This window comes from Megascapheus bottae, chromosome X (assembly GCF_031878675.1).
Source record: "Megascapheus bottae isolate mThoBot1 chromosome X, mThoBot2.hap1, whole genome shotgun sequence".
NCBI lineage: Eukaryota > Metazoa > Chordata > Mammalia > Rodentia > Geomyidae > Megascapheus > Megascapheus bottae.
Genome location: NC_143547.1, coordinates 7,226,261 through 7,254,173, shown reverse-complemented (window position 1 = coordinate 7,254,173; position 27,913 = coordinate 7,226,261). Strand labels below are relative to the sequence as shown.

At 38.2% G+C, this 27,913-nt stretch overlaps 1 protein-coding gene and 2 pseudogenes across 1 annotated transcript in view; 1 reads left to right on the top strand and 2 right to left on the bottom strand.

Moving 5' to 3' along the window:
- Map3k15 (mitogen-activated protein kinase kinase kinase 15) overlaps nt 1-27,913 on the top strand; it is a 91,651-nt gene that overhangs the window by 29,875 nt on the left and 33,863 nt on the right. The window contains exons 6-12 of the mRNA XM_090326454.1: nt 1,937-2,043; nt 14,419-14,589; nt 17,859-17,971; nt 18,179-18,338; nt 20,872-21,022; nt 23,892-23,999; nt 27,157-27,206. Coding sequence (XP_090182580.1) covers nt 1,937-2,043; nt 14,419-14,589; nt 17,859-17,971; nt 18,179-18,338; nt 20,872-21,022; nt 23,892-23,999; nt 27,157-27,206 — 860 coding nt within the window. The remainder of the gene's footprint in view (nt 1-1,936; nt 2,044-14,418; nt 14,590-17,858; nt 17,972-18,178; nt 18,339-20,871; nt 21,023-23,891; nt 24,000-27,156; nt 27,207-27,913) is intronic.
- On the bottom strand, nt 5,177-5,500 carry LOC150040444 (large ribosomal subunit protein eL39 pseudogene; annotated as a pseudogene).
- Nucleotides 15,527-15,677, bottom strand: LOC150040443 (large ribosomal subunit protein eL39-like; annotated as a pseudogene).

Below are 27,913 nucleotides of genomic sequence, written 5' to 3'. Positions count from 1 at the left end.
TTCAAAAGCGACTGGAAAATTCTTGAGATAGGGCTGTAGGATATGTTACCATGAACAACACTGAACATGTATATATACATTTATTTGTTTATCTGAATCAGGGAAGGGAAAGGGAAAAACAAGTTGATGAGACAAAGGGCAAAGGGTAAACCAGTGTAACAGCGCTATTCACAAGACAATATGTTGGAAATGAACTTTTACAATTTGGGAGAAGGGAAAGTGGGAGGAAAACATGGGAAAGTGTGACAGTGTTCAAGAAGTAATATACTGAGGGGCATCTGGGTTGGTTCCATATCTTCACTGTGGTAAATAGTGCTGCAGTGAACATTGTTGTGCTAGTGGATTTAGTATGTCCTTGTTTCTGGACATTTGGGTAAATGCCAAGGAGTGGAATTGCTGGGTCATAGGGGAGCTCTATGGTTAGTCTTTTGAGGAATCACCATACTGCTTTCCATAATGGTTGAATGAGTTTACACTCCCACCAGACCACACTCCTAAGCCAGACCCAAAGGAACATAGGTTCAATGGTTTCCCTCATTTGTAATAATTAGTACACATCTAGGACTCTCCTAGCAGAGGATTACAATAGCTCAAAACCTAGGTACATAAGGTCATATAGGATGAAACTAAATGAAAGGATCTCTGAGATATGGAAACAGGAGGTTTATCTTGTGTGATTGTTGTTCTTAATGTACTATGTTATTTCTCTGCTCTTTTTCTTTGCCCTTTGGTTAATCTCATATTGTTACTGTATCTGACTTTTTTACCTGGTATATTGTATATATGTTTATTTCAAATAGGAAAGGGAAGGGGGAAAACAAGATGATGGGGAGGGGATGGCAAGAGGGAAATGGGGAAAAAACATGAGAAAGGGTATCCATGTATGAGAAGTAATGCACCTACTACCTGGCGAAAGTAACTGTAACCCCTCTATACATTATCCCAACAATAAAATAAAAAAATCTAATGTACTCACTACCTTACAAAATGTAACTGTTACCCCTCTTTACATCGCCCTGGTAATAAAATTTTAAAAAATCCCACTTGGGGGCCAGGAGTTTGGCCTAGTGGTAGAGTGCTTGCCTAGCATGCACGAAGACCCGGGTTTGATTCCTTGGTACCACATACATAGAAAAAAGCCGGAAATGGTGCTGAGGCTCAAGTGGTAGAGCTCTAGCCTTGAGAAAATCCAAGGACAGTGTTCAGGCCCTGAGCTCAAGCCCAGACTGGCCAAAAAATTTTTTTAAAAAGAATCCCATTGTGCATAGGTGCCACAATTTTTTGGATCCACTAATCTATTGTAGGGCATCTGAGCTGGTTCCATAACTTGACTATTGTGATTAGTGCAGCAATGAATGTGGATGTCCAAGTGTCTTTAGGACATCCTGGCTTATAATATTCTGGGTAGATGTCCAAGAATAATACTGGCAATTCTAAACCCTGCTAAGAATGTTAACTGGTGGCATAGCTTAAAAGGATTTAGCAAAGATACACATTGTGGCTGTTTTACTCTGGGTAACTTTGTAGCATTTGGAGCAATGGTTCTCAACGTGAAGTTTTTGGTTGTATTTGGAGACACTTTGGTTGTCAAAACTGTGTGTAGCCCAGCACCGGTAGCTCACACCTGTAACGCGTGCTACTTACAAGGCTGAGGATTTAGGATTATAGTTTGAAGCTAGCTTGTACAAGAAAGGCCATCAGAGTCTTATGTCCAATTCACTGCCTACATTCCAGAAATGGAGCTGTGGCTCAAATGGTAGGATACTAACTTGGAGTGAAAAAATTATGGGACAGCACCCATGGCCTGAGTTCAAGCACCATTACAACACAAAAAAGGCTTATCTTTCAATTGGGAGGTCATCATATTTATAGCTATTTTCACAAACTGGTGAGAGCAGTTTCTTCTCTTTCTCACTCTGAAATTTTGTGCCAACAGGACTATGATGCGATGGTCAAGCTGGTAGAAACACTGGAGATGTTACCTACATGTGATTTGGCTGATCTGCATAATATTAAGTTCCACTATGCATTTGCACTGAATAGGTAAGAATGATTATGTATAGGGTTTTGAAACATACCATCTGTTGAATTCTGCCTTCTTATGCTAAGAATTAATTAACTGTGAGCCAGGTCATATGCTAAATATCATGTTTATGAAGGTGGGTAAGGAACAGTGTGTCCTTCAGGACTTACTAGAACATATATTCTAGCTGTGAGATCAAACACATAAAGGTTTTTAATGTTTTTATTAGCATAAGTTGTACAAAGAGATTTTCTTTTGGCATGTCCATATATCTTGATCAGACTCACTCTGTCTTTATTTACAGAGATAGTGTATTTAAGTATTGTTCACACTGTAGCATCCTCTTCCTTCAATTCAATCTCCTGAAATGCAAATAGTTCCACAATGTTCTATGTATATGTAGACATGATATCATCAGACACGTAAATGAATTCTAATGGCTCAGGAAAATTATTGGTTTCATGAAGATCTGTCCAAAGTGATACAGAAGTATAGCAGGGAAGAAGTTATTCTGCTGAGGGTTTTAGAGGGATTCAGAGTATTAGTAAGAATTGCATCATGAATGGGAGAAGTTAAGATGGGAAGATAGTGTGAGAATGTACCTTTGTGTCCAGTACATTCAGGGAACATTCTGTGCAACTAGAACATAAAATCCAGGTGAAGCAAATCCAGTCAAAGAGGCTAAGCATGGAGAAATTAGGAACATGTCTTAAAAGAATTTGGTGCAAAGAATCCTTGTATAAACTAGGAATTGATAGTTTCTTCTAGATTTTGGGGAATTAATTTAAGCAATAAGATCTGCATTGTCTGATCAGGAAAGATCAATGACTTTATATACATAATCTGAGTTTGGGAATTCAAAGTGAAGCTTGGAGATTCCTGCCTGGAGACCTCAAGCCAAAAGTTTAAAGTGGTAACAGTATTATTATTTAAGGTGCTATTACAACCTATAACAGGCTAAGTATCATGATAGTGCTCCAAGAATTGTTTGGGCCCTTAGCATCTAATCACTTTGTCGCTTTTTTTGTCCACTAGAATATTGACCTCATCTTCACAATTGAGGCTAAGTCACTGCCAGTCTGTGTCTCAGCATATGAAACTCAGGGTCAAGGGTAGAGAGGAAGAAGAGGAAGCCTAGGGAACATGATTTTCTTTAAAGCAAGTTACTACTTGCCTTCAGTATTGTATTCATGGGAAACATACATGCTATTGTGTGTATCAGTGGTTCATTTTCATTGCTGTTGTATATTCTAGTATATGGAAATGCCACAATTCACCCATTCATTTTACTGATGTTGAACATTACCATTGTTTCCAGTTTGCAGATAAGAATAATTCTTCTATGAACATTGTTGTGCATATATGCTCACACATGTTTTGTACATATATGCTTATACATTTCTGTTGGATGTGTAATATATATGTACGAAGGAGACATTAGTAATCAGTGATAGGATTTTGATTCATTTTGGGGACATGGCTTCATAGTCTCTGTGAAAATGTATGTGGTCTTCCCTAATTGCCTTTCCACTCAGCTTTGTAAGGTGGGGCACATTTTCAAGAAGAAAGGCCAAACAAATATTATAACTTTGTCCCAGACTGCCCAAAAGCTGGGCTGGAGGCATGGATCAAATGGTAGAAACACCAGTCAAGCAAGCAAGCTAAGAAAGAGTACAAGGTACTGAAATCAAGTACCGGAATTGGCAAAAAAAAAAAAACCAAAACCAAAACATTGACATGTTAAAGTACATGCTGGGTGGTACAAATTTGCTTATAGTCATGTCTCTATTTTTCACAGAAAGAATAGAGGTAAATGTTGTTAAACAGAATGAAAAAAATTGATCCCTGTCCATTCAAAGAAATACAAGTCAAACAGGGCTTAAAATGGAAAACTGGTATTTAAGAGGAATGGATGTGGCAGAATGAGGAGCTCCTGAGAGAGATACATTATTTCAAGTTTGGAAACAAAATTGGCAGGGTTGTATAGCAGAGTCACCTTTCCCTTTGTCATATGTCTCCTATTAGATAATATCTCTGTAGATTAGGTCAAACAGGGTCCTCAATGCTGAAGGCCTCATTTTTTCCAACAAGAGGATTTCTATATAATTGCTTTATGTATATATGCAGTGCAGTGTTGAATTTCACACTTTTGCCTTAGGTTCAACTTAGCCAGCTGTCAGCATGATTTCAATAAGACTTGGCTGTCTGTATGTACAGGTTTGATTAATCTTGCAGCATAACCTTATACCTGTAAGGGGAAAATACTGATAGGCAAAAATGAGTTTTCTTGCATGAGAGTTGACTTTTAACTCTTAGGAAGTGGAGCAAATCCAGGCTATAAATTAGTTACTAAAGGTTGGCAGAAACGAATGATGTTTTACCCTGAAATAGTAAAGTTCCCTGTCAGTGGGAAAACCAGTTTTAGCCAGCTGATTTTTCCTGGTATCTTTTACCTCACTGAATTCAGAGCTACTCCAAGTTTCCACTGAGCACTTTTAACTGCTTGTCTCTCAATGGCATAGAACTTTCATGTGCATTTTTAAAATTTGCTGTTGCTTTTATAGATGAAACTATTATGTGTCCGAATACAGGCAGACTATTCTGACCAAAGGATGCAGCCAACAGGCAGAAAGATGGCTGTTTTGGTCAGTATTCTCATTTTCATAATTTTATGTGAGAATGACAATTTAAAGGAGGAATGGTGCATTTTGGTGCATAGTTGCAGAGACTTTAGTACATAGTCCTTGGCTCCTTTGCTTCTGGGGAGGCAGAATATCATGGTTATGATCATGTGGTAAAACAAAGCAGCTCACCTGGTGGCAGGCAGGCACAAGGCAGAGGGAGAGAAAGGTCCAATGAACAAAACATGTTTTTCCTGTTCATGCCCACAATGATCTACTCCTACCAACTAGACTTTTTACCTCTTAGGTTTCTCTACCTCCCAATAATTTGACATCATGTTACGAATCCATCAAGTGATTGATTGTCACAGCACTCAGAGTCTGGTCATTTTTCCCAAAGCCCATCAGCTAGTAACCAAGCCCCAAGTACATGAGGCTGTGGGGACAGTCCCATTGTCAATTGATAATAGTTAGTCCCACAACAGTTCATACCCTTTTTTTTCAAATGTAAGATCTCACATATTTATTATTCAGAGTGCCCATTCTTAACCAAAGAAAAATCCGCTTTAAACTATCAGTCCAAGCAGTAGCGACATTAGAGCTTAATTCGTTCATGGTGGAGCATAAATATGTGGGCAGCTGGTGCAATTCCTCACTGGCCCAGCTTGGTTCTCCTCCAGTGTCTCCTCTTGGAGTTGTACCTGATTTTGTTACCAGTTTTCATCCGAATCCACTGGGGAATGGGGCGATTTTGCTTTTGTTTCTTGGCCAGAAATCGCTTGATTCTGAAAGTCTTGTGAGAAGACATGGTGAGAAGCCCAAGCCGGCGCTGTAACCACGATGGCAAACAAAAGCTGAAGAGCAGTTCATACCTTTTTAAAGGCAAAATGCATTCAATCTGTCTCCAAGAGTCCCCCATATTCTTAACAGTTCTGGCTTTGCTTCGGTATTTTATGCATTAAATCATTGCCCTAAAATACATTTTATAGCAAAGGGCCAGATATGCATTGTTTTTCTGGGAAATGAGTGATTTTTGTTATGTACTGAACAGCAGCACTGACAATAATACATTTTAAAAAAACAGAATATTTACTTCTTTTGTCTATCTTCATCCCTTATTCACTGGCCTTGTCGAGCCTACAATATCATCTTTTATGTCTCCTCTCTTTGTTTCTCTCCTTTTGTTCTTTCTTTACCAGCTTATTCATGTCTTGTCTGTAGAAAAGAAAAGATGTCATGAAGGGTGACTTAAGTTAGCAGGTAACTTAAGAAATTATTCCACACCATTATCCCACACCACACACGCACACACACACATGAATAAGCAACATGCACACACATTTGAACTTCCATAGCCAAGCAAATTTGTTCTCTAAACTAATTGTACTGCAATAATTTGCATTTCAAAATATTATGGTGTCATCAAGGACTTACGATTATTTCTCTGGAATTGTTTTAAAAGCCAACTTGCAAGGCACATGGAAGATTAATATCATGCCAGTGAGTTTTGCAGGCACACAGATCTGAGTTTGAATTTTAGCACCTATACTTAAGTATGTGTGTTGTGAACATGGGCAACCTTCATAACCTCACAAAAAGATTATCTTATCTATCATGAATAACAACTACCAAGTGTTAAGTACAGGTGGAGTACCTTTTGTAGGAAATGTCTAGATCAGAAGCGTTTCAAATTTAGAAATTTTTGGATTTTGAAATGTATTCACTTTACTAGTTGAGTACCCCCATAAGGAAATCTGAAGTTCAAAATGCCCCAATATGACATTCAGGAAGCTTTAGAGCCAGGTGCCAATGTCTCATACCTGTAATCCTAATTACTCAGAGGGCTGAGATCTGAAGATTGCTGTTTGAAATGAGCCTGGGTAAAAAGATCCATGAGATTTCATCTCCAATTAACCAACAAAATGTTGGCATGAGTCAAGTGGTAGGACACCAACCATGAGCAAGCCAGTCAAGTGAGAGCACGAGATCCTGAGTTCGAATCCCTGTATTTATGCCCATCGGCATGCATGCATGTGCACAGGATTTAGAAGTTGGAGCATTTCAATTTTGAGATTTGGGGATTAGAAATGCTCCATCTCTATTACCTGGAATACCCTTCAGATGTTTGGAGAGGTGGTAATATTAATGGGTAATTATCAGTTTGGAGGGATAACTTTTGATCATCTCCAAATATTCAAACTCCTAATAAAATATAGAGATTAACATCAGACAAGTTATTTATCATAATACAGCTTTGACTCTGAAAAAAATTCATGAAGAGAAGTTCGTATGTTACTGACATAAAATGAGGGCCTCACTTTAGGCCCAGGCCAATGTGGCCTGTGGTCTTTCTATAGGGCTGAAGATGACAAGTACATGCCTACAAACTTTGTCATACCTGGGCTAGCCACAAACCATAATCCCCCAAACTCCACTTTCTAAGAAACTAAAATTAAGGGATTGTGCCTCTGTATCCACTTCTTTCCCTCTATTAGCATATATAAACTATGCAGATTAATTTCTTATTGTAAAGTTTCCATACTTGTATATAATATATTTTAGTCAACATCTCTACCTGTTACTGTTCTCTCTCTCATAAAAACTTTTATTAGCACCAATTAGTTGTACAAGCAAGTTTCATTTTTAACATGTCTATTTACACATACAATGTATCTTGATCTTCTGTCATTCTGTCTCCCCTCCCCCGTGCCGCACCAGATTCAACAAACTTCACTTTCTGTTTTTACCCATGTACACAGTTATTTTGTACTTTGATCATATTTATCCCCCTTTGATCTCTCTTTCAACCACCTTCCTCCTACTGGCCCTTATCACCTACAAAGTGTCATTTTGCACCAATGTCATTCATCTTTTTAAGTCTGTATAGATTCTGAATAAGAGAAAGAACATGAGATACTTGTCTTTTTCAGTCTGCCTTATTTAACTTAACATGAACTCAGGTCTTTGTACATGCTAGGTAAGCACTTTATCACTAGGCCAAACTCCCTGCCCGAGACTTATTAGTTTTGTTGGGGCTTGAACTTAGGGCCTGCACTCTCACTTGGCTTTTTTGCTCAAGCTTCGTGCTTCCTAGTCCAGTATTCTGAAGTTTTTCTAAGGGGGAGTTGGCAGTGCTGGGTTCTGTAAACGTAGTCTCTTGCTTGTTGTACATAGGCTCTTTACTATATCCCAGCCCCTTTTGCCTTAGTTATTTTTCAGATAGGGTCTTATCTCCCACCCCTCCTCCTCCCAGGCCAGCCTTGGACTACAATAGTATATACATACTGCAGCATGGCTGTGATCACAAGTGTGTACCACTCTGCCAGCTACACAGGAATAGTGTATTATTCATTGAGATGGAGTTTTGCTAACTTTTGGGGGGCTACTTGAAGGTATAGTCTCCTGATCTCTGCCTTCTGAGTAGTGCTATAGCCATGAATCCACCATTTTCAGCTAGTGTTCTGTTTTTATTCCTGGATAAACATCGATTACATATTTATTTTATATTTTTATTATAAAAATTGGAAAAATTCTAGAACAACCATTTCTTTGAACTCTGTTTTCTGATTATATCATTACTTCTTTTGTTAGTGTGATCTGTGTCATTCAGGCAATTTTTCATGCAGTTATACATCAATAAAATAAGTCCTAATGTAGAGCTTTTAAACTACTAGATCATATGGAAGATACTCTGATAATTCCTTTTTGTTTAGTACTCAGAATTTGGTGATTGTACCTTATCAGCATTATATAATTCTGCTGAGTTTTCCATTCATTTAGCATCCATTTATTGAACATCTAATGTGTGCCAGATCCAGTTTTATGTACTAGGGTACAGCAAAAAATAGACCAACAACCACAAGAAAAATCTACCTTTTTGGAAATAATATGCTAAAGTGTGGAGAGCCAATGAACATAAGTAAAATTTTGAAGCCAGGTTAAGATACCGCCAGTAAATAAGAGGTTGCATTTTTCCATTGAGTGCTCAGAGATGATCTCAATAGAAGTTGATATGGAAGAAAAGGTCAGAAAGTGATGAGGGAATATGCTATGTAAATATATAGTAGATAAATATGGGAGTAGAGGGATAAACACATGTAACACTAAGGAGGTTCATGCAACTGGAACAAAGTAGGTAATAGGCAAATGCATGGTAAGAGATGAAAGCACAGATCTTGCAAAGCCTGATAGTTTGAAATGCAATTATGGTATTCAATATACACTACGTACGAAATGAACGATGCAAGTTGTGGGTAAAGACTGGAGGGGTGGCCAGGAGTTTGGCCTAGTGGTAGAGTTTTTTTCCTAGCATGCACGAAGATCAGGTTCAATTCCGTGGTACCACATACATAGAAAAAAGCTGGAAGTGGTGCTGAGGCACAAGTGGTGGAGCTCTAGCCTTGAGAAAATCCAAGGACAGTCCTCAGGCCCTGAGCTCAAGCCCAGGACTGGCAAAAACAAAACAAAACAAAAACAAACAAACAGGACTGGAGGGGTAACTGGGAGGAAGGCAAAGGGAAGAGAAACATATGTATTACCTGACTTGTGGAATAGTAACCTTTCTGTACAACACATTAATAATAACAATAGTTATATTTGAAGTTTTAAAAATTGGGTTTGTTCTAAAGGAACCCAGGGAGAATTTGGAGTAGAGGACTAACCTAATCTGATTGACAGAGTAGTAAGAAGATACGAGTTAAGAATAGACTGTAAAGAGGTAAAAGGCAGGAAATGACAGTGACTTGGGGACAAGGTAGCGATTATGGGAAGTCATGAGGGTTGAACCAACTTCAGAGATGGCATGAAAGAAGACCAGGAGGTGGGTACTTGAAAGGGATGGGGTAGGGTCTAGGGGAAAAGGGTAGACAAATGAAGAGGAGAAGAGCAGGAAAGTGTAGTCAATAATTCAATGCATAGCCTACAAAATTAATAAGAGTGAGAGAAGTAGGTAGGGGAAGGCTGGGTGACAACACTGAAAGGGGTGACAGCAATCGAGATGCATTGTGTTCATAAACTGTACTATGAAATGGCAACTCCTTTGTACAACTATTTAAAGATAATACATAAAAGAATTAAAAGAAGAGCATCTACTAATGGAATACAGGTTTTTTTTGGGGGGGGGGGAATAAGCACAATTGTAAAGTTTTTGGCCCGAAATACCAGGAAGACTAGACAGGTCAAAAGTGAAGGAAAGCTGTGAAAACAGTTTTGATAGGATGATCAAACTTGACTTTGGACACGTTCATTTTGAAGTACTTGACATGCAAGAGAGATGCAGAGAAAGTAGTTGGATAAGTAAGTCTGAAGTTAAGGAGAGAGACAAGGATCAGAGATAGAAATTTAGGGGTCACAAAAATAGAGATAATTTAAAGTATTGTGATGGTGCATGATATTACCAAGGGATCAGTTATTATTAAATAGAAAGGTCTAAGAGTGTGTCCATTGCTGCTCCAAAGTTAAAAAGTGCAGAGATTCGTAGAAATCCCCAAATATAGCAAGAAAATAAGACAAATGTAGTGTTCTGAAAGTCAAATGAAGATAACCCAAAGAAAAAGGAGTACAAAGTTGTTATGTGTGCCTATAGGTCAGATGCAGGATTAAGAATTGTCTAGTGATTTTAGCAATGATTCAGATTTACTCAATCAGATTATGAAAGATAAGTAGCATGAGTGTCTGAGTCCTATCTCTAGAGACTCATGTTTAATTAGTCTTGGGGTGCTCCGGGTCCCTATGTGATTCGAATATGCAGTCAAAGCTCAGATTTGCTGTCATCATTTCTTTCTCTTCAGTGTTAAATGGCCTTATTGATAAAACAGATGTTGCTGACTGAATAAACACAAGAGTTTTTACGTATAGGCTTAGGATCTGAAAATGATGAGCAGACCTAAAGGCTGATTATTAACCACTAAAAGGATTAGCTGTTTAGCACCTGTCTTTTTTTTAAGATATTTTTTTATTGTAATTAGTGAAAGGGTTACATGATATTTGCCAGCTAGAAGGTGCATTAATTCACATACATTGATACCCTTTCACATGTCTTGGTTAGCACCTGTCTTAAAGTGGCTTTTAAGCTGAAAGTCTCTTTGCTTTTCTTTTTTTTCAGGTATTTGATTTTTACCTCATTTTACAAATACCCAAAAGACCTTTTTTTTGAGTAACAAGTCTCAAGCTAAATAAAAAACTTTAAAGGAAATCTCTTTTTACATTTTTATTAGTATCAAGTATTTCTAAAAGGGGATTTCATTTTGATATTGTCCATGCATGTATAAAATGTTCCTTGATCTGATTCCCCTCTTCTGTTACTCTCACTTTTTTCCAAGCCAGTCTCAGTAAACTTCATTATTCTGTATTTTGACTATATTCACTCTCATTCACATTTTTTTCTTGACAGTACTGGGGTTTGAACTCAGGGCCTCATGTCTGCCAGTCTGGCACTCTTATCCTGAGCCACACTTCCAGCCCTTAAAGGAAATTTTGATGGTCCATAGAATAGAGACTGGAAAGGGCACAACTTGAACTCACAATAATTAAACATTTAAGTGAGTTAAGTACATTCTTTGCAGAATTACTTCAAAAGTTGACTAATAACAGATGTAGAAAATTTGTACCTCATTAAAGTTTTGATATTTTTTGTATTTTTACCACAGATATTAGAAATCATTTGAATGTTTTATTAAGTTTTACTTTGGTTGATATCTGTTAGCTTTTAAAAAGTTATAATGAAGCCAGGTACCTGTGGTTCATGTCTGTAATCCTAGCTACTCAGGAGGCTGAGATCTGAGGATCAGAGTTCAAAGCCACCCTGGACAGGAAAAGTGAGATCTTATTGCTGACTAACTGTAGAAAAAAGCCAGGAATGGAGCTGTGGCTCAAGTGGTATAGCATTAGCCGTGAGCAAAAAAGTTCATATTCAAGCCCCAGGATCAGCAAACACAAAAAAGAAAAATTAAAGTATGTCATTTGTAGGCTGTGCAAAAAGATAACATGATTTTCAGGCTGGTTAGGTTCTAGATGACCAAGAGAAAAGATCAGCTATATCCAAGCAGTACCCTTAGTACAATCAGTGCTAAAAAATGAACGACACAAAAGTAAAACAGGCTCTCTTGTGGGAGGAAGAGTATCTGGGATAGCTAATGAAGAAAGTGAGTAAAGACAGATATGGCTGAAGTGGTTTGTTTGTATCTATAAAAATAAAGCAGTGAAAGTTTTCAATTCTAAGAAACATGATGTGGAACTAGATTGCAACTATAAAAATTGAACAAGGAAAACTATTGAATTTATTTGGAGAAGGGGGAAAAAGGGGAAGGAAGTGTGATAGAAGGGATGAGGTTGATTGGAGCATATTGTAACAGTGAATCCCCCTCTATAATCAATGCAAGTTAATTTTTAATAGAGAAAGGGAGAGTAGGGCAATGGAGAAGGGATGAGATTGATTGGGATGATACACTGTATGTGTGGATGGAAATGTCACAATGAGATATTCTTTGTACTATTCATGAACCAAAGTAGAAAATGGAAAAGGCTAAAGTCAAAATACAGGGTTAAAATTATTGCAAGCTTCTAGAAGGATGCCAAGTGTCTAGATTAGCACTTCTCAGCTAGAACCGACCTCCAACAAGACAATGTAGCTCTAATGCCCTATGGTATTCATTGTGTAAAATGAACAAATTTCTCTTTTGTGTAGAATGGAGCTAGTCATGTGGCATCTTTGGAAGAATTAATAGTCATTCAAACAATCAAATGAATTTTCTTAAGGTTCAATTCTATTGTGGAACCCTGATTGAGAACTTCTGTTTTAGGTATTGCTTTGTCTTCTTGAATGATTTGTAGATTTTTGAAGTACATGTCTTCAAGAAAGAAAGTATATGAAGTTATATGGTGTCATTACCCAGAAATTAAAATGGATAATTTCCTCATTTAGTTTTTAGCCCATATGTACAGGACCACTTTGTAAGCAACCTAGCAGGATATTTCTGAGTATTTTAATGTATATCCTTCTAGATTTTTATCTGTGTACATACATGTATGTGTTATCAGTATTTATTTCACATTATAGGATCCTATTTACTCAGTTCAGCCGTCCTTTTTCCATATAATGTTATGAATATTGTTCTATATAATTTCATATGTGTCTCCTTTCTAAGGGCTGCGTTGTATAGTCTGATTGTTACAACATATATGTTGATTTTTTCTGTTAATGGACATTTGTGTTATATCTAGTTCCTTACTTTTTTTGGCAGTCCTGGGGCTTGAACTCAGGGCCTGAGCACTGTCCTTGGGGGCAAAAAGATAGCAAAACCTTATTTCAACCAACAGGGCAGACGTGGTGATGTGCTCCCTATGTTTCCAGCTGTGTGGGAGGATGCGTAGGAAGTTTATGATCTGAGACTAGCTCTGGACAAAAACAGACGCTATCCAGACAAACACAACTAAAATCTGTGTGTGTGTGTGTGTGTGTGTGTGTGTGTGTGTGTGTGTGTGTCCCAAGTAGTTAAAGCACTTGCCTAACAAGTGCCAGGTCCAATTCAAAAAAACAATTCAATTTTACACATTCTAGAATACAATTGTTGAGTCAGGATGGTGCCTATTCAATTTTTTTGTTTTATCATGTAAATTTTCAAATATATTTAAAAGTAAAAAAATAGTGTAATTGTAAGTTTCTTTGTAACAGGGATTAATAGAACACAGAGATATAAGAAGCTATTATAAAATTGGTCATTATGGAGGCTGAAAAGTCCCATGAGCACAAGTTGGAGACCCAGGCCAGCCAATGTACACTTCAGCCTGAATCCAAAGGCCTGAGAACTTGCAGAGGACATTGGTTTGAGTACTGGAATCTGAAAGTCTGGTACCAGGAGCTTTAGTGTCTGAGGGTAGGGACAGGAGAAGATACATGTCTCACCTCAAGGAGAGAGGAGGAGGAAGAGATGGGGAAGAGAAGGGAGGGGGATAAAGAAGAGGAAAGGGAAAAGGGGGATCAGGGAAGGGAGAGAGAAAGAAGAAAGAGTAGAGAAATACAGCCTTTGGGTCTCAGTGAGTTAGATGGTCCCAGCATATAATGGCAGAATAATGCTCTTAGTCTAATGAACCAATGTGCCTTTCTTAGATGTATCCAGAAAAAATATTTAACAACTATCTGGACATCCATTAGCCTAGTCAAGTTGACACATACCATTAACTACTGCTATAATGAACTCCACATACTCATATTCACTTGGATAATTATCACTTCATGTCATTGTTTCCCTATTGCTTTATCTCCTCATACTCCAGCAATAGCTTTATTATGAGTCATAGATATTTCAGTATGTATCTCTATAAGTTAAAAGAACTTTTATAAAGCTATGGTATCTAAAAATTAATCATAGTTTCTCAATGTCAGTGTTTATATTTTCTCTTTTTTCACTTATTTTGCTTTTTTCCCCTTTATTTTTTATATGAGTTTGACAATTAACTCATAATCAAGACAGTATATAAATGGCCTTTGGTTATGATTTTCAAGTTTTTTGTTAAATCACTATCCCTTTCTCATCTTATTTATAATTTTATGATGTATCATCTGTTCAAGATAAAATGAAGCAGGCAGTGAGAACACGTACATGAGATTTACTCGCAGAAATCTTACATACTTGGTACATTTGAAAAGGAAAAAGGAAATCTTATTTGGAAATGTTTCCTGGTACAGTACAGTCTGGTGCCTAGTATTTGAGCAGAATAAATATATCTGTATATTCCTTGGTCTTGATTCAGATACTCATGCCATGTATCTTTCAGGAGAAACACTGAAGGCGACAGGGAGAAGGCTCTTGAGGTCATGCTCCAGGTTGTACAGAGCTGTGACCACCCAGCCCCTGACATGTTCTGCCTGTGTGGGAGGATCTACAAGGATATCTTCCTGGATTCTGACTACGAAGATTATGAAAGCCGAGACAGTGCTATTGCATGGTAAATAACAAATGCAGCAAAGAACAGAATCATATAGACTGAGTGCCCAGGAGTTTTCAGATCCCCCTTTCTGAGAGAAGACAATGTAAAACAGGGTTTGCTGCTAGCTACCCCTTCAAGAACCTTGTCTCCTACTGTTAGGGCATTATCTTTCCAGTGAGTTGCTCCTTCCTTCCTTCCTTCCTTCCTTCCTTCCTTCCTTCCTTCCTTCCTTCCTTCCTTCCTTCCTTCCTTATGTCTTTATTGAAGGTTTTCATTATGCCAGAGAATTTTCTAGCTGGAGATAGGAGTCACACTTAACAGACCCCATGCAATGCTGGTGAGGAAAAATCAAACAAGCTTGCCTAGCATGCACGAAGCCCTGCATTTGATTCCTTGGTACCATATACATAGAAAAGCCAGAAGTGGCTCAAGTGGTAGAGTGCTAGAGATAATGAACGGGTCATGTGACAGTTTGATCAATAGCATGGGTTCTTAATCCTAAGCCCCATAAGAAGCCTCCTGGCTCCAACATTCACACTCTGTCTACCAGGAAAGAAAGCTGTTCTGAGATTTGAGGCATATCACCAGTCAACACCAACTTCCAAATGTATATGAGGCCATTTTAGATCTTCTAAGCTCTGCCTACTCCTCTGGCTGATAGTGGCGTTAGGAGCAAGCTTTGGCAAAGCCAGCAGAGGAACTGCCTGGAAATTCCACACAATCATGAGAAACTATGGTCATTGACTTTTAAGGCTGTTAGGCAGCAAGCCATAGCTCAAACACTTTTCTTGTTTTTTCAAATGTTAAGTTTTCACATATTTGTTACAGTGCCTATTCTTAAAGTAACCAAAGAAAAATCAGTTTAAAATGCCCAACTATCAGCCCAAGAGTATTGATGTTGCTGCTTGACAAGTTCATGGTAGAGCATAAATGTGTGTGCATCTGCTGCAATTCCTTACAAACCCAGCTTGGTTCTCCTCCAGTGTCTTGAAGTTGCACCTGATTTTGTTACCAGTTGTCATCTGAATCCACTGGGGAATGGGACAATTTTATTTTCCTTTCTTGACCCAACACCACTTGATTCTGAAAGTTTTGTGGGAAGACATGGTGAGAAGCCCAGGCAGGCACAGTTCAGTATAACTTTTTCAGTGTGGAAAAATGAAAAAAACCCATGCTAAGGAATTGTCAGAATATACTGTATGTGTGTGTGTATTGGGGGGGGGGTGTCCTCTGATCTTCCGTATGGTATTTGTGTTATACTCCAAAGTTCATAAAACCACATGTTAGCTGACTTAACTTTGCCCTTCAGGAACTAATACTCTGGAGTTCTCTTGTAAAATGCATGATAAATTACTCCCCACTTACAAGTCTCTAGCTCTAACTATGTCAAACTATGAAATAGTTTGGTTTTATCACTTGATTGAATCATTTTTTCTTATAATAGTCATACTTTACATGGAGGAGAAATGGTTACGTATAGGAAAGAATTGAGAGTTAAAGCTTTATACTAAAGCTGTAAGCTTTTAGTATAAAAATGACACTCCTGGATTTGTGGATGTTTTTGTTTTGTTTTGGATTTTTTTTGTATCAGGATTGCCTTGTGAAGCCCAGGCTGGACTGGAACTTGTGATCCTTGTGCCTGTCTCCTGATTTCTGGTATTAATACATATGCATGTACCCTCATACCTAGCCTACAGTCTCTGTTTGGTATTTTATTCTCTATCCTAATGTGATATATCCTTACACCTTTCCTCCCTACATACCACTGCCCACAGAGCTATTTGTGGTCTGAATTGCTAGTATTACGGCTTCTGGCATGAAGAACTGATTTCACATTGTGATATAAGCAAGCACACGAATGGCATGCCATTTCTGTGTAATAAAAGTATTCACTGTGCAACAGTAGTCTAATTTTTTAAATTAACTTACTTTATTGTTGTAGAGGTGATATACAGAGGGATTACATTTACATGCATCGGGTAATAAGTTCATTTCCTTACATACCATGTCATCTGTTCCTTCATTCTCTCCCAGTTACTCCCTCCCATCTCTACTCATGAGTTGTATAGTTCACTTTCATCAATGCTCTCCACTGCTGCATTTTTTCACCTTTCCCTCAGATTCTATGCCCTCTCTCCACCTTTCCATAGATATGCATGTGAATACACCGTATATAAGGTAAAGAATACAGAATCATCAGAAAGAGAAAACGAATTAAGAAAACAGTCCTTTGTGTCCATATGTTTGGAGTTAGTTTCAGTATGTACATTTTCATGTACATATGAAGAAGCACTTGGATATTGCAGCTTTGTGATTCTCTCCTAAGATTATCCTCTTTTGGTCTCACTGTATGTGAGTGTAATTTGTCATATCCCAATGCATTTTAGATCTAACCTCCATGTATCGGAAAGAGCATATATCATTTGTCTTTCTGCTCTTGGCTTACCTCACTTAACTAGATTTATTCTAATTCCATTAATTCCACCCCCCCCAGTGACATTATTTTATTCTTTCTGATGGTGTGCAAAATTTTATTGTATATAGGTATCATGTTTTTTTATCCACATATCTATTATGGGGTACTTGGATTTTTAGTAGTCTGAATTTTAAAATGGGAATTGCACATAAAGCTGTGACCATCTTTTGGGAATAGGATTATATTTTTAAAGTCTCTTGTATGCTTTAATATAATTTCTCTATACATTCATTATGGCCTTTCTAGTAAAAATATAAGCCTTTAAAAAAGAATATAAAATGTGCTAGTGTTTTAAAATACTTTGAAGTGTTTCTATTGCAACATTTTTTAAATGTTATTTCATCCAGGTGCTGGTAGTTCATACCTGTAATCCTAGCTACTCAGGAGGCTAAGATCTGAGAATTGTGGTTTGAAGGCAGCACAGGGAGAAAAATGTGAGATTCTTTATCTCCAAATAACCACCCCTAAAAGCCAGAAGCTGGAAGTATGACCAGAATGTTAGAGTGCCAGCCTTGAGTGTAAAAGCCAAGTTAAAGCACTGGGGCCCTGGGTTCAAGTTCCAGGTCCATCACATGTATGCATACACACACACACACACACACACACACACACCACCACCACCACCACCACCACCAAAAAAAATAAAAAAGGGACATTGAGAGTGTGACTGTTCATCAAGGTAAAGGAGAGAACTATAAAATAATAAATTAGAGTAATATATATGCTCACAATAAAGTAGTTTGTACCATTATCTATGCATTACAGTACAATAAAATCTGATTAAAAATTTTTGGTGGTTTTGTAATTACAGGTATCGCAAAGGATTTGAACTCCAGTCATCTCTTTATTCAGGAATTAACCTTGCTGTTTTGCTGATAGTTGCTGGTCAACAGTTTGAAACTTCCATTGAACTGAGGAAAATAGGTAACCCTGTTCATTCTTGCCAATGTTCATACTTTAGTTATTCTAACAACATTAAAAATTATGTGTAAAAATAGCTATTTTGTCAAAAGGAGGACTTACCTTCTGGACAGCAGCTCAAATAAAACATATGCTTATCCTCCACCTAAAGACTTGCATGGTATGACAGAAAGATCTTAATGAGTCTTATCTAAAATTCAAATTCCTAAGGTGTTCGTCTGAACAGTCTGTTGGGAAGAAAAGGGAGCTTGGAGAAAATGAACAATTACTGGGACGTGGGTCAGTTCTTTACCGTCAGCATGTTGGCCAGTGATATCGGGAAGGCAGTCCAAGCAGCAGAGAGATTGTTCAAACTGAAGCCGCCAGTCTGGTAAGTTCCATCTCCATATCTGACCTTGTTCTGAAGGACAAAAAGTAGGCGTTTACAAAAGAGTAACAACTGGTATATTTCTCTTGTGACTTCTTCATTAAAACAGTTAGAACATACATAATGGCTCCAGGGGCTTGCTGCTTTCATGTGAATGTAGAGAAAAATGCACACATGTGCAGAATAATGGCCCTGTGCATTCTGTCCCTGAAATTAGAATATCAATCCTGTTACTTTCTTCAGCTTGTCCAAGTCCTCAAAAACAAAATACTCATTTGTACTAGTATTTATTATGCATTTTTAAAGAAGACCTGTGGTAGAGCTGTAAAAAGCACACCAAGAAAACGATGCCCCTTAGAAAAAGTAAGAATTAAAAGGCTAATAACACAGTATGGTTAATAAAACGATGACACTGCTCTAGGGTAGCCATTATGCAGCCATTTAAATGTGCAGGAAAGGACACTTAAAGAGATAGAAGTGTGTTCATGTTTTCTTATTAAATAAGAAAGACTAGTTGCAGGATATATCTTTCTTTACCAGTGCCTCTCAACCTTTATTATACATCAGAATCACTTGTGTTTAATTAAACCACAGATGCTGAAGTTACGCTCGGGTGTCTAATATAGTAGGTGGCTATGGAACATTAATGTTGCTGATCGTAATTTTTTTTTTTGCCAGTCCTGGGTCTTGAACTCAGGGCCTGGGTGCTGTCTCTTGGCAATCTCAAGGTTAATTAATTCTTTACCATATGAGCCACTGCTCCACTTCCAGCATTTTGGTGCTTACTTGAGGATACGAGTTTCACAGACTTTCTTGCCCTGGCTGGCTTCCAACTGCGATCCTCAGATCTCAGCCTCCTGAAAAGACAGGATTTCAAGTGTGAGCCCTGTGACTGATCTTGATACCTTAGTATCTAGCCTCTCCCAAGGTTTGACTGATATAATGTGTGTGGCCCAAAGCCTTCACCATGAATCACATTGTATGCATAAACTGTCTACCATGGCAATATTTATAGCAGGAAAGACTTTCCAGGGACTTACAGGCAATGTTTCAGTATCCAATCAAATGCCAGACCTGTCTTTGGAATGTGTAGCATTTCCAGAACTGCTGAGTACCCAAGCAAGTCAGATTGAAGTCTAGCTGATTTGCCTTTCCATGGTAACTCTAGACTTCATTTTCAAAGAGAAAATATAATACTATGATGCATTCAGCTGAATCATTCCCATTTATTAATGAGTGAGGATGGAATACCACTGATTGATAGCTATATTTCAGAAACTTCTCAATCACAGCAAAGCTATGGGCAGAGTCAAGACTTCATAATGTTAAAAGTCTACCTGGTCAGATTCTAATCATATAGAATAAATAATAAGCCAACAAATTTCAGATTAGTGATTGGCAGGAATAAAGGAGAGAGTGCAGATGGGAGGTGTAAGCATGACAATCAGAGGACCACATGAGGGAACTTCTGCTGGTAGAAATGTTCTCTACTTTGTGTCTGTAGCAGCATCATGTTGTAGTACTGTACTATACACAATCTTGCCACTATGGTTAACTATATCAAGTATATGTGAGTTCGCTGCATATTTTTCCTCACAACTTCATGTAAATCTAAAAATACATCAAATGAAAAGTTTCATTAAAGAAAAGCCAGTGGGGCTGGGTGCAGTGGCTCACGTCTATAATTCTAGCTACTCAGGAGGCTGAGATCTGAGGATCAAGGTTCAAAGTTCAAAGCCAGCCCTGGCATAAAAGGATCTGAGACTCGTATCTCTAATTAATCAGTAGAAAATGGGAAGTAGGGCTTGGCTTTAGGGTAGGGCAGTAGCCTTGAGCTAAAGAGCTCAGGGACAGCGCCCAGATGGAGTTCAAGCCCCATGACCTACACAAAAAAAAAGAAAGAAAGAAAAGAAAAGCCAGTGGGTTTGAATTATTGGCATTTTGTAATCATGCTTACTTTTAAGCCACTATTGTTATTTCAAACATTTAGCATATGAGCCATGCACTGGCCCCACACCTGTGATCCTTGCTACTCAGGAGACTGGGATCTGAGGATCATGGTTTCCAGCCAATCTGGGCAGAAAAGTTCCTGAGATACTTATCTCCAGTAAACTACTTAAAAAGCCAGAAGTGGGGCTGTGGCTTAAGTGGTAGAGTGCTAGACCTGGCCACTATCCTTTGGCTGGAGATAGTACCCAGACACTGAATTCAAACTCCAGGACTGGTACACAAAAACAGCAACATAAACCATTCAGCATATGCTTTCCAATAACTGTGATTTAGATAATATATACCAAAACAGGTTAAGTGTGATATTAGCCAAATCCCATGCTTTCTAATTCTGTTTACTTTGCCTACTGTATGGATTTCTCTTTTTTTTCTTTTTTTGGATTTCTTGTAATTGTATGGCTGCAAATGATTTTATGAGACAATGTTGACATAATAGGAAATCAAGTAAATAAAAGTTTTATGGAGTTTCTTTTAGTAGATTTTAATTCTGTTTAAGAATCTAACATAGAGTTTGTGATTTTTGTAGGTACCTGAGATCATTAGTGCAGAACTTGTTATTAATTCAACGCTATAAGAAATCCAACACTGAACATTCTCCCAGGCAGGAACAACTTAACTTCTGGCTAGATATAATTTTTGAAGCAACAAATGGAATTACTCATGGACTCAGATTTCCAGTAAGATATTCTAAAACTAGTTTGCTTTATTTGTTTGATTGTTTTGAGGTGCTGAGGATCAAACTTTGTACATACTAGGCAAGTGATATACTACTGAGATATGTGTCTAGCCACAAATTCTTTAAGTTAGACCAAAGAAATATGGATTCATACTGTTGAATTATTAATGCTCAGAAAGGAAGAAAGTTGTAGAATCCTACGGAGATTCAGAAAACCATGTATAAACTCCCTTGGAAATAGCCATATCCTCTCAAATAGTAGCTCTCAATTGAGAATGACTTTGTCTCCCAAGGGACATTTGATAATGTCTGAAGACATTTTGGGTTGTCATAACTAAAGCAGGAGGTGAGATGATATGTTACTAGTTTGCGAGACTGGGGTCTAGGCTGCTAAACATCCACAACACATAAGATAATAAGAAATTATCCAGTAAAAAATGTCAATAGGTCAGAGGCAGAGAAACTGCTATAAAAATCTAATAGTAGCTGGTGTCTACTTATGCCTGTAATTCTCGCTACTCAAGAGGCAAAGATCCGAGGATTCCATTTCAAAGCTAGCCTGGACAGGAGAGTCCACAAGATTATTGTCTCCAATAAACAATAAAAAAAAAGCATAGAAAAAGCCAGGGCAAGTAGCATAGCGCATAGCCTAGTGGTAGCGTGTTTGTCTAGCATGCACAAAGCTCTGGGTTCAATTCCTTGCTACCATATGCTTAGAAAAAGCCAGAAGTGGTGTTGTGGCTCAAGTGGTAGAGCACCAGCCCTGAGAAAGCCCAAACACAGTGCCCAGTCCCTGAATTCAAGGTCCAGGACTGGCAAAAAAAAAAAGAAGTGGCTCAAATGGTAGAGATACAGCCTTGAGTAAAAGAAGCTCAGGGATAGCACTTAGGTCCTGAGTTCAAGTCCCAAGACTGATAAAAAAATCTTGAAACTGTAGTGAAAAATTAAAGCTGTCTTCTATTAAACTTTGGTTTATATCTTGATTAGTGGTGCTAATCAATATTAAAACCTTATTTAAAAAAGAATGTAGTTTTGATTTCAGTGTTATGATCATCTTACAAGAAGTCATTCCTAAGCTCTTTAAATGCTTTGGAAATTATGCTTCAATAATTTTGTTTTATATTATGTCATAAGATTTTATGAACATGCAGTTTTTAAAAATTTCACTAAACTTCTAATAAAAGATGGAATTGTTGAAAATAATAATTATTTTGTTCCTGGGTAATACATTTAAAAATCTCCTTTTAATTATGAAATACTTCATAATTACAAGGTACAAGTTAAAGCCCTCCTCAAGTTTAACGTAGCACTTTGTTTTTGAAGTTTTATTCCTTCTCTCCCCCCTCGTCTCTACCTGCTCTCTTCTGTCTTTCCCCCTTGTCCGTCTCCTCTTTCTTTCTTTTTTTTTTTTCGCTAGTCCTGGGCTTGAGCTCAGGGCCTTAGCACTGTTCTTGGGCTTTTCTCAAGGCTAGCACTCTGCCACTTGAGCCACAGCACCATTTCCAGCCTTTTTCTATGTATGTACCTAGGAATCGAACCCGGGTCTTCGTGCATGCTAGGCAGGCACTATACCACTATACCACTAGGCCAAACTCCCAGCCCGTCTCCTCTTTCTTATCTGTCCTTTTTTCCTCTGTTTACCAAAGACACCTTACTAATGGAAGCATCACTCAACTTTCATCTCTTTCCATGTCCACACATTTTATGCCTGCTGACTATCCAGTTTACTTAGGGCCGGGAGTTGGCCTAGTGGTAGAGTGCTTGCCTAGCATGCACAAAGACCTGGGTTCCATTCCTCAGTACCACATATATAGAAAAAAGCCATAAATGGTGCTCTTGGCCTAAGTGGTAGAGCTCTAGCCTTGAGAAAGCCCAAGGACAGTGCTCGTGCCCTGAATTCAAGCCCCAGGATGAGCAGAAAAAAAATTGTTACTTTAGCCAGGTTCACACCTATAATCCTTGCTACTCAGGAGGCTTGAGGTCTGAGGATCATGGTTTGAAGCCAGCCTAGGCAGGAAAGTCAGTGAGACTCTTATCTTCAATACACTTCCAAAAACGTCAAAAGTGGGGTTGTGGCTTGAGTAGTAGAGCACTAGCCTTGAGCAAAAAAGCTGAGTGATCAGTGCCAGACCATGAGTTCAAGCCCCAGGACTGGTACTAATTAAAAACCAATAATAGAGCTGGGGATGTGATTTAGTGATAAAGTACTTACTTGCCTAGCATACATGAAGCCCTGGGTTCATATAAACAAAAAAAGCCAGAAGTAGCACTGTGGTCAAGTAAAAGAATCTCAGGGATAGTATCCAGGCCCTGAGTTCAAGCCTCAGGACTAGCAAAAAAAATTGTAACCTCACTTTCTTCTGTGTTCTCTTCAGATAGTTTTTTTTGCCAGTTCTGAAGCTTAAACTCAGAGCCTGAGCACTGTCCTTGGGCTTTCTCAAGGCTAGAGCCACTTGAGCCACAACACTATTTCTGGCTTTTTCTATGTATGTGGTAATGAGGAATTGAACCCAGATCTTCGTGGTTGCTAGGCAAGCACTCTACAACTAGGCCACACTCCTGGCGCCTCAGATAGCTTAAGAAAACTTAAGCTACCCTGCCTGGAAAAATGCTCCCCTTTCTGCCTTATTCTCTTTAGAGTATTACATGACACTGAGTCTCACAGCCCTGTTGCTATGTCTGCCTAATTAGAGCCTGCCCTCCTATAGCCAGTGACTTGTGTACCCTGCTGAAGCCCTGGCTCCTAGAGCCATGCTTGGCATAGCTGGTCCTCCGTAAATGTTTGTTAAGTGCAAGTCTTCCCACTTTCTCACTGGGCAGGGTTCTAATTTCACATCCCCATGAGTTACATAAATCTGTTCATATTTTAGGTTCTGGTGATAGAACCAACCAAGGTCTACCAGCCTTCTTATGTTTCTGTCAATAATGAAGTCGAGGAGAGAGTGGTTTCTTTGTGGCATGTTTCACCTACAGAAATGGTAAGAGATGAAAATTATGAACAACTCTTTCTTCTATATAGTAGGATTGGAAAGAAAAGTACCGATGCTTAATTGACTTCTGAATGATAATACTATATAAGAAGATATAATCACAGATGAAAAGAGGAAGGAAAAGCTGGGTGCTAGTGGCTCCTGCCTGTAATTCTAACTATTCAGGAGGCTGAGATCTGAGGATCATGGTTCAAAAGTCAGGAATGAATATCATTGAGAATCTTATCTCAAATAGACTACACAGAAAAAGCCAGAAGTGGCAATGTAGGTCAAGTGATAGAGTGCTAGCTTTGAGCAAATAGAGCTCAGGGATAGCAATCAGGCCCTGAGTTCAAGCCTGAGGACCATCACAAAAAAGAGATTTCTCCATTTGTATGTATGTATGTGTGTGTATGTATGTATATATGTATGTGTGTATATGCATGTGTGTGCATGTACATAAGAGACTAATTGTGGTATGTGTATATTATATAAAGTGAAGTTTTATTATTCCAAAGTTAAAACAGAGAGAAGTAGATAAGAAATATTCAAAGAATCTGGGCACTGGTTGCTTATGTATGTAATCCTAGCTACTCAGGAGGCTGTGGTCTGAGGATTGTGGTTCAAAGACAGCCTTGGCATGGAAGTCCATGAGACTCTTATCTCCAATTAACAACCAGAAAACCAGAAGTGGTGCTGTGGCTCAAGGGGTAGGGAGGCAGCCTTGAGCTGAAGAGCTCAGGGACAACACCCAAGCCCAGAGTTCGATTGCCACGAGTGACAAAAAAAGAAAGAAAAAGCAAAAAAAGTATTCAAAGAAAATTTCTCAAATATTATTATTCCATCCTCATCCCCATCCCCAGTACTATGCTGGCTATCTCCTAAGCCTTTCTCAATACTCAGTTATGTTTAATGTATGTATTTTATATATACATTTATACACAATGATTTAACATAACAATGTGATAATACAGCAGATATTTATTGTTTTGCAAAAATATTTTTAACTCTCTGTACATCATGGGAAGTTTTTCCCATACTACATCCTGATCTACCTTATTTTAAATTGTCCAAATTCTTATTTTCCAATATCATATGATATATCTCCAGGTCTAGATGAACTTATATGCTTTTTCTTTTGAATAAGGTTTATACTCTATATCTTAGACTGGCCTCAAATACACTGGGTATTCTAGACTGGCCTCAAACTTATGTTCCTCCTGCTTCATTTTCCTGGCTGCTAGAATTACCATTCCCAAACATTTCACATTTTCCTTACTGATGCATATGAAAGTTCACTTTTTTTCACTCTTGCCCGTACATCTGCCACAATAGGAGCAGAGATTCCTAGAAATAGTCTCGCTTGATTCAAGGGCACATATGTTTAAAACTTTGATTATTACTATCACATTTATACCATTCTTATTTGTACTTATACCTACAATACAGGAGGCATGCAATTGTAATTACTCATTGCAGAGATAGCCCAAATTCTGATCTGGATCTGATGTCTTGTGTTAATGGAGCTGTTTTCATTTCTTTATCTAAAGTACTTTGTCATTTTTTCCATAAATTTTCAGTAATAAACACAGTACCTTTGGCAAGTGTGTTAGATAGTTATTTGCTTTGCATGTGTTGCCATGGAGTATGAGAATACTTGTGCCATTAACTTGGCAAAGGAAGGTTAATTTTCTCCCTGAAAGCAAGAGTGTGAATGATTATGTTCTAATCAGGTAAAAAAATAAGCACTGTCTTTGCAAATAAAATGCAACATCCTAGAACAAACAAATATTCAAATCCATATTAGAAATACCTTATCAGATATAGTGATAATATCTCAAGTGAAGGCCAGTAAACTTGTCCAATATTTACCATTGGAGCAGTTCTTATCACTCAAAGTAGAGTCAACAGCCATTAGTGAAGATAGACTGACATGATGTGCTTGCATTTTTTCTTCCAATGTGGGCATTAAATATTTAAGTGCAAGAGTGAGAAAACCAAGCTACATTGAAGTATATACATAAATTTATACAACTTTACCTCATTGTTTTAAAAGGTACTTTTTAATTTTTATTTTTGTGCGAATCCTGAGACTTGAATTTGGGGCCTGGGCACAGTCTGGAGGTTTTTTTTGGCCAGTCCTGGGCCTTGAGCTCAGGGCCTGAGTACTGTGCTTGGGCTTTCTCAAGGCTAGAACTCTACCACTTGAACCACAGCACCACTTCTGGCTTTTTTCTATGTATGTGGTTCCGAGGAATCGAACCCAGGTCTTAGTGCATGCCAGACAGGCACTCTACCACTAGGCCAAACTCCCATCCCAGTCTGGGAGTTTTTTGCTCAAGGCCAGCACTCTACCACTTGAGCCATACTGCTACTTCCAGTTTTTCTATCCCACAGGTCCTGGGGCTTGAACTCGGGGCTTGAGCACTGTCCTTGTGCTTTCTTAAGGCTAGAGCTTTTCCACTTGAGCCACAGCACCCCTTCTGGCTTTTTCCTATGTATGTGGTACCAAAGAATTAAACCTAGGTCTTGGTGCATGGTAGGCAAGCACTCTAGTACTAGGCCAGGGCTCATGTTTTCTAGGCTAGCATTGTACTACTTGATCTGTGCCTCCAGACCTTGTTAGGTGGTTATTTTTAAGATAGGGTCTTACAACCTTTCCTGCCTGGGCTGGCTTTGAACTGCAATCTTCCCTCTCAGTTTTCTTAATAGCAAGGATTGTACATGTGTGCTATTAGCATCTGGCTTGCAAAATGGCTTTGAGTTAGTGAAATTTTACCAATGGGATTATAGTTTCAGGCCACTTTTTCTGACTCCAAACATTTTTACAAAGCATTCAACTTATGTGGTCTAAAAATAGGCTAAAATCCTGTTTTAGAGTTTGCCTACTATGTTGAAAGAAGATGAAAACCCATATTGTCTGCTTATTCTATTTAAGTTGCTATTTATTTCGTGTTTATATTATTTGCTCTAAACTGGATTAGAAATACAAGTGAGATTTTATAATACATTAGAAAATGTATCTGGGATTCCAAGTTCTGGCAAGTATAGTGCTCTAATCCCCAACTGCTATTCAAAATAAAGTAGATTGCCAGTAGAACAAAACCAAAACTGATCTTTTACTTAGAAAACTTCGGCTACTGAGTTCTGTCTTTGGTACTTGCAGAAACAAATCCATGAATGGAATTTTACAGCTTCTTCTATTAAGGGAATCAGGTAAGAACACAGAGAAGATGTATCTTATTTTAGGAATAGTAGTTTGTATACCTTAATATTTCTACTTATTCATAAGAGATGTTATTCATACTTCAGCAAAACCTAAAACAAACTGCTTTCCATTTTTCTCCTTATCTGAGGTTCATTATGTATAATTAGTAAGAACTTCTTGGCTCATTGTACTACTTTTTTCTGGGCTCTGATGGCTCATGACTGTAATCTTTGCTACTCAGGAGGCTGAGATCTGAGGATCACAGTTTGAAGCCAGCCCAACAGACAAACCTCACAAGATACTCTTATATCCAATCAGTCACCAAAACCGGAAGTGGAGCCATGGATCAAATGGTAGAATGCCAGCTCTCTGAGCCAAAAAGTTTAAGAACAACTTCCAGGCCCTGAGTTCAAGGCTCAGTAGTGGCATATGCGCATTAAAAAAGGAGATCATTGGGGGCCAGGAGTTTGGCCTAGTGGTAAAGTGCTTGCCCAGCATGCATGAAGACCTGGATTCGATTCCTCGGTACCACATATGTAGAAAAAAGCCAGAAGTAGTGCTGTGGCTCAAGTGGTAGAGTTTTAGCCTTGAGAAAGCCTAAGGACAGTACTCAGGCCCTGAGTTCAAGGCCCAGGACTGGCAAAAAAAAAGAGATTAATGAATTGATAGTTTTTAAAATGATACATTAAAAGATTTTGCAAAAAGCTTCAAATTG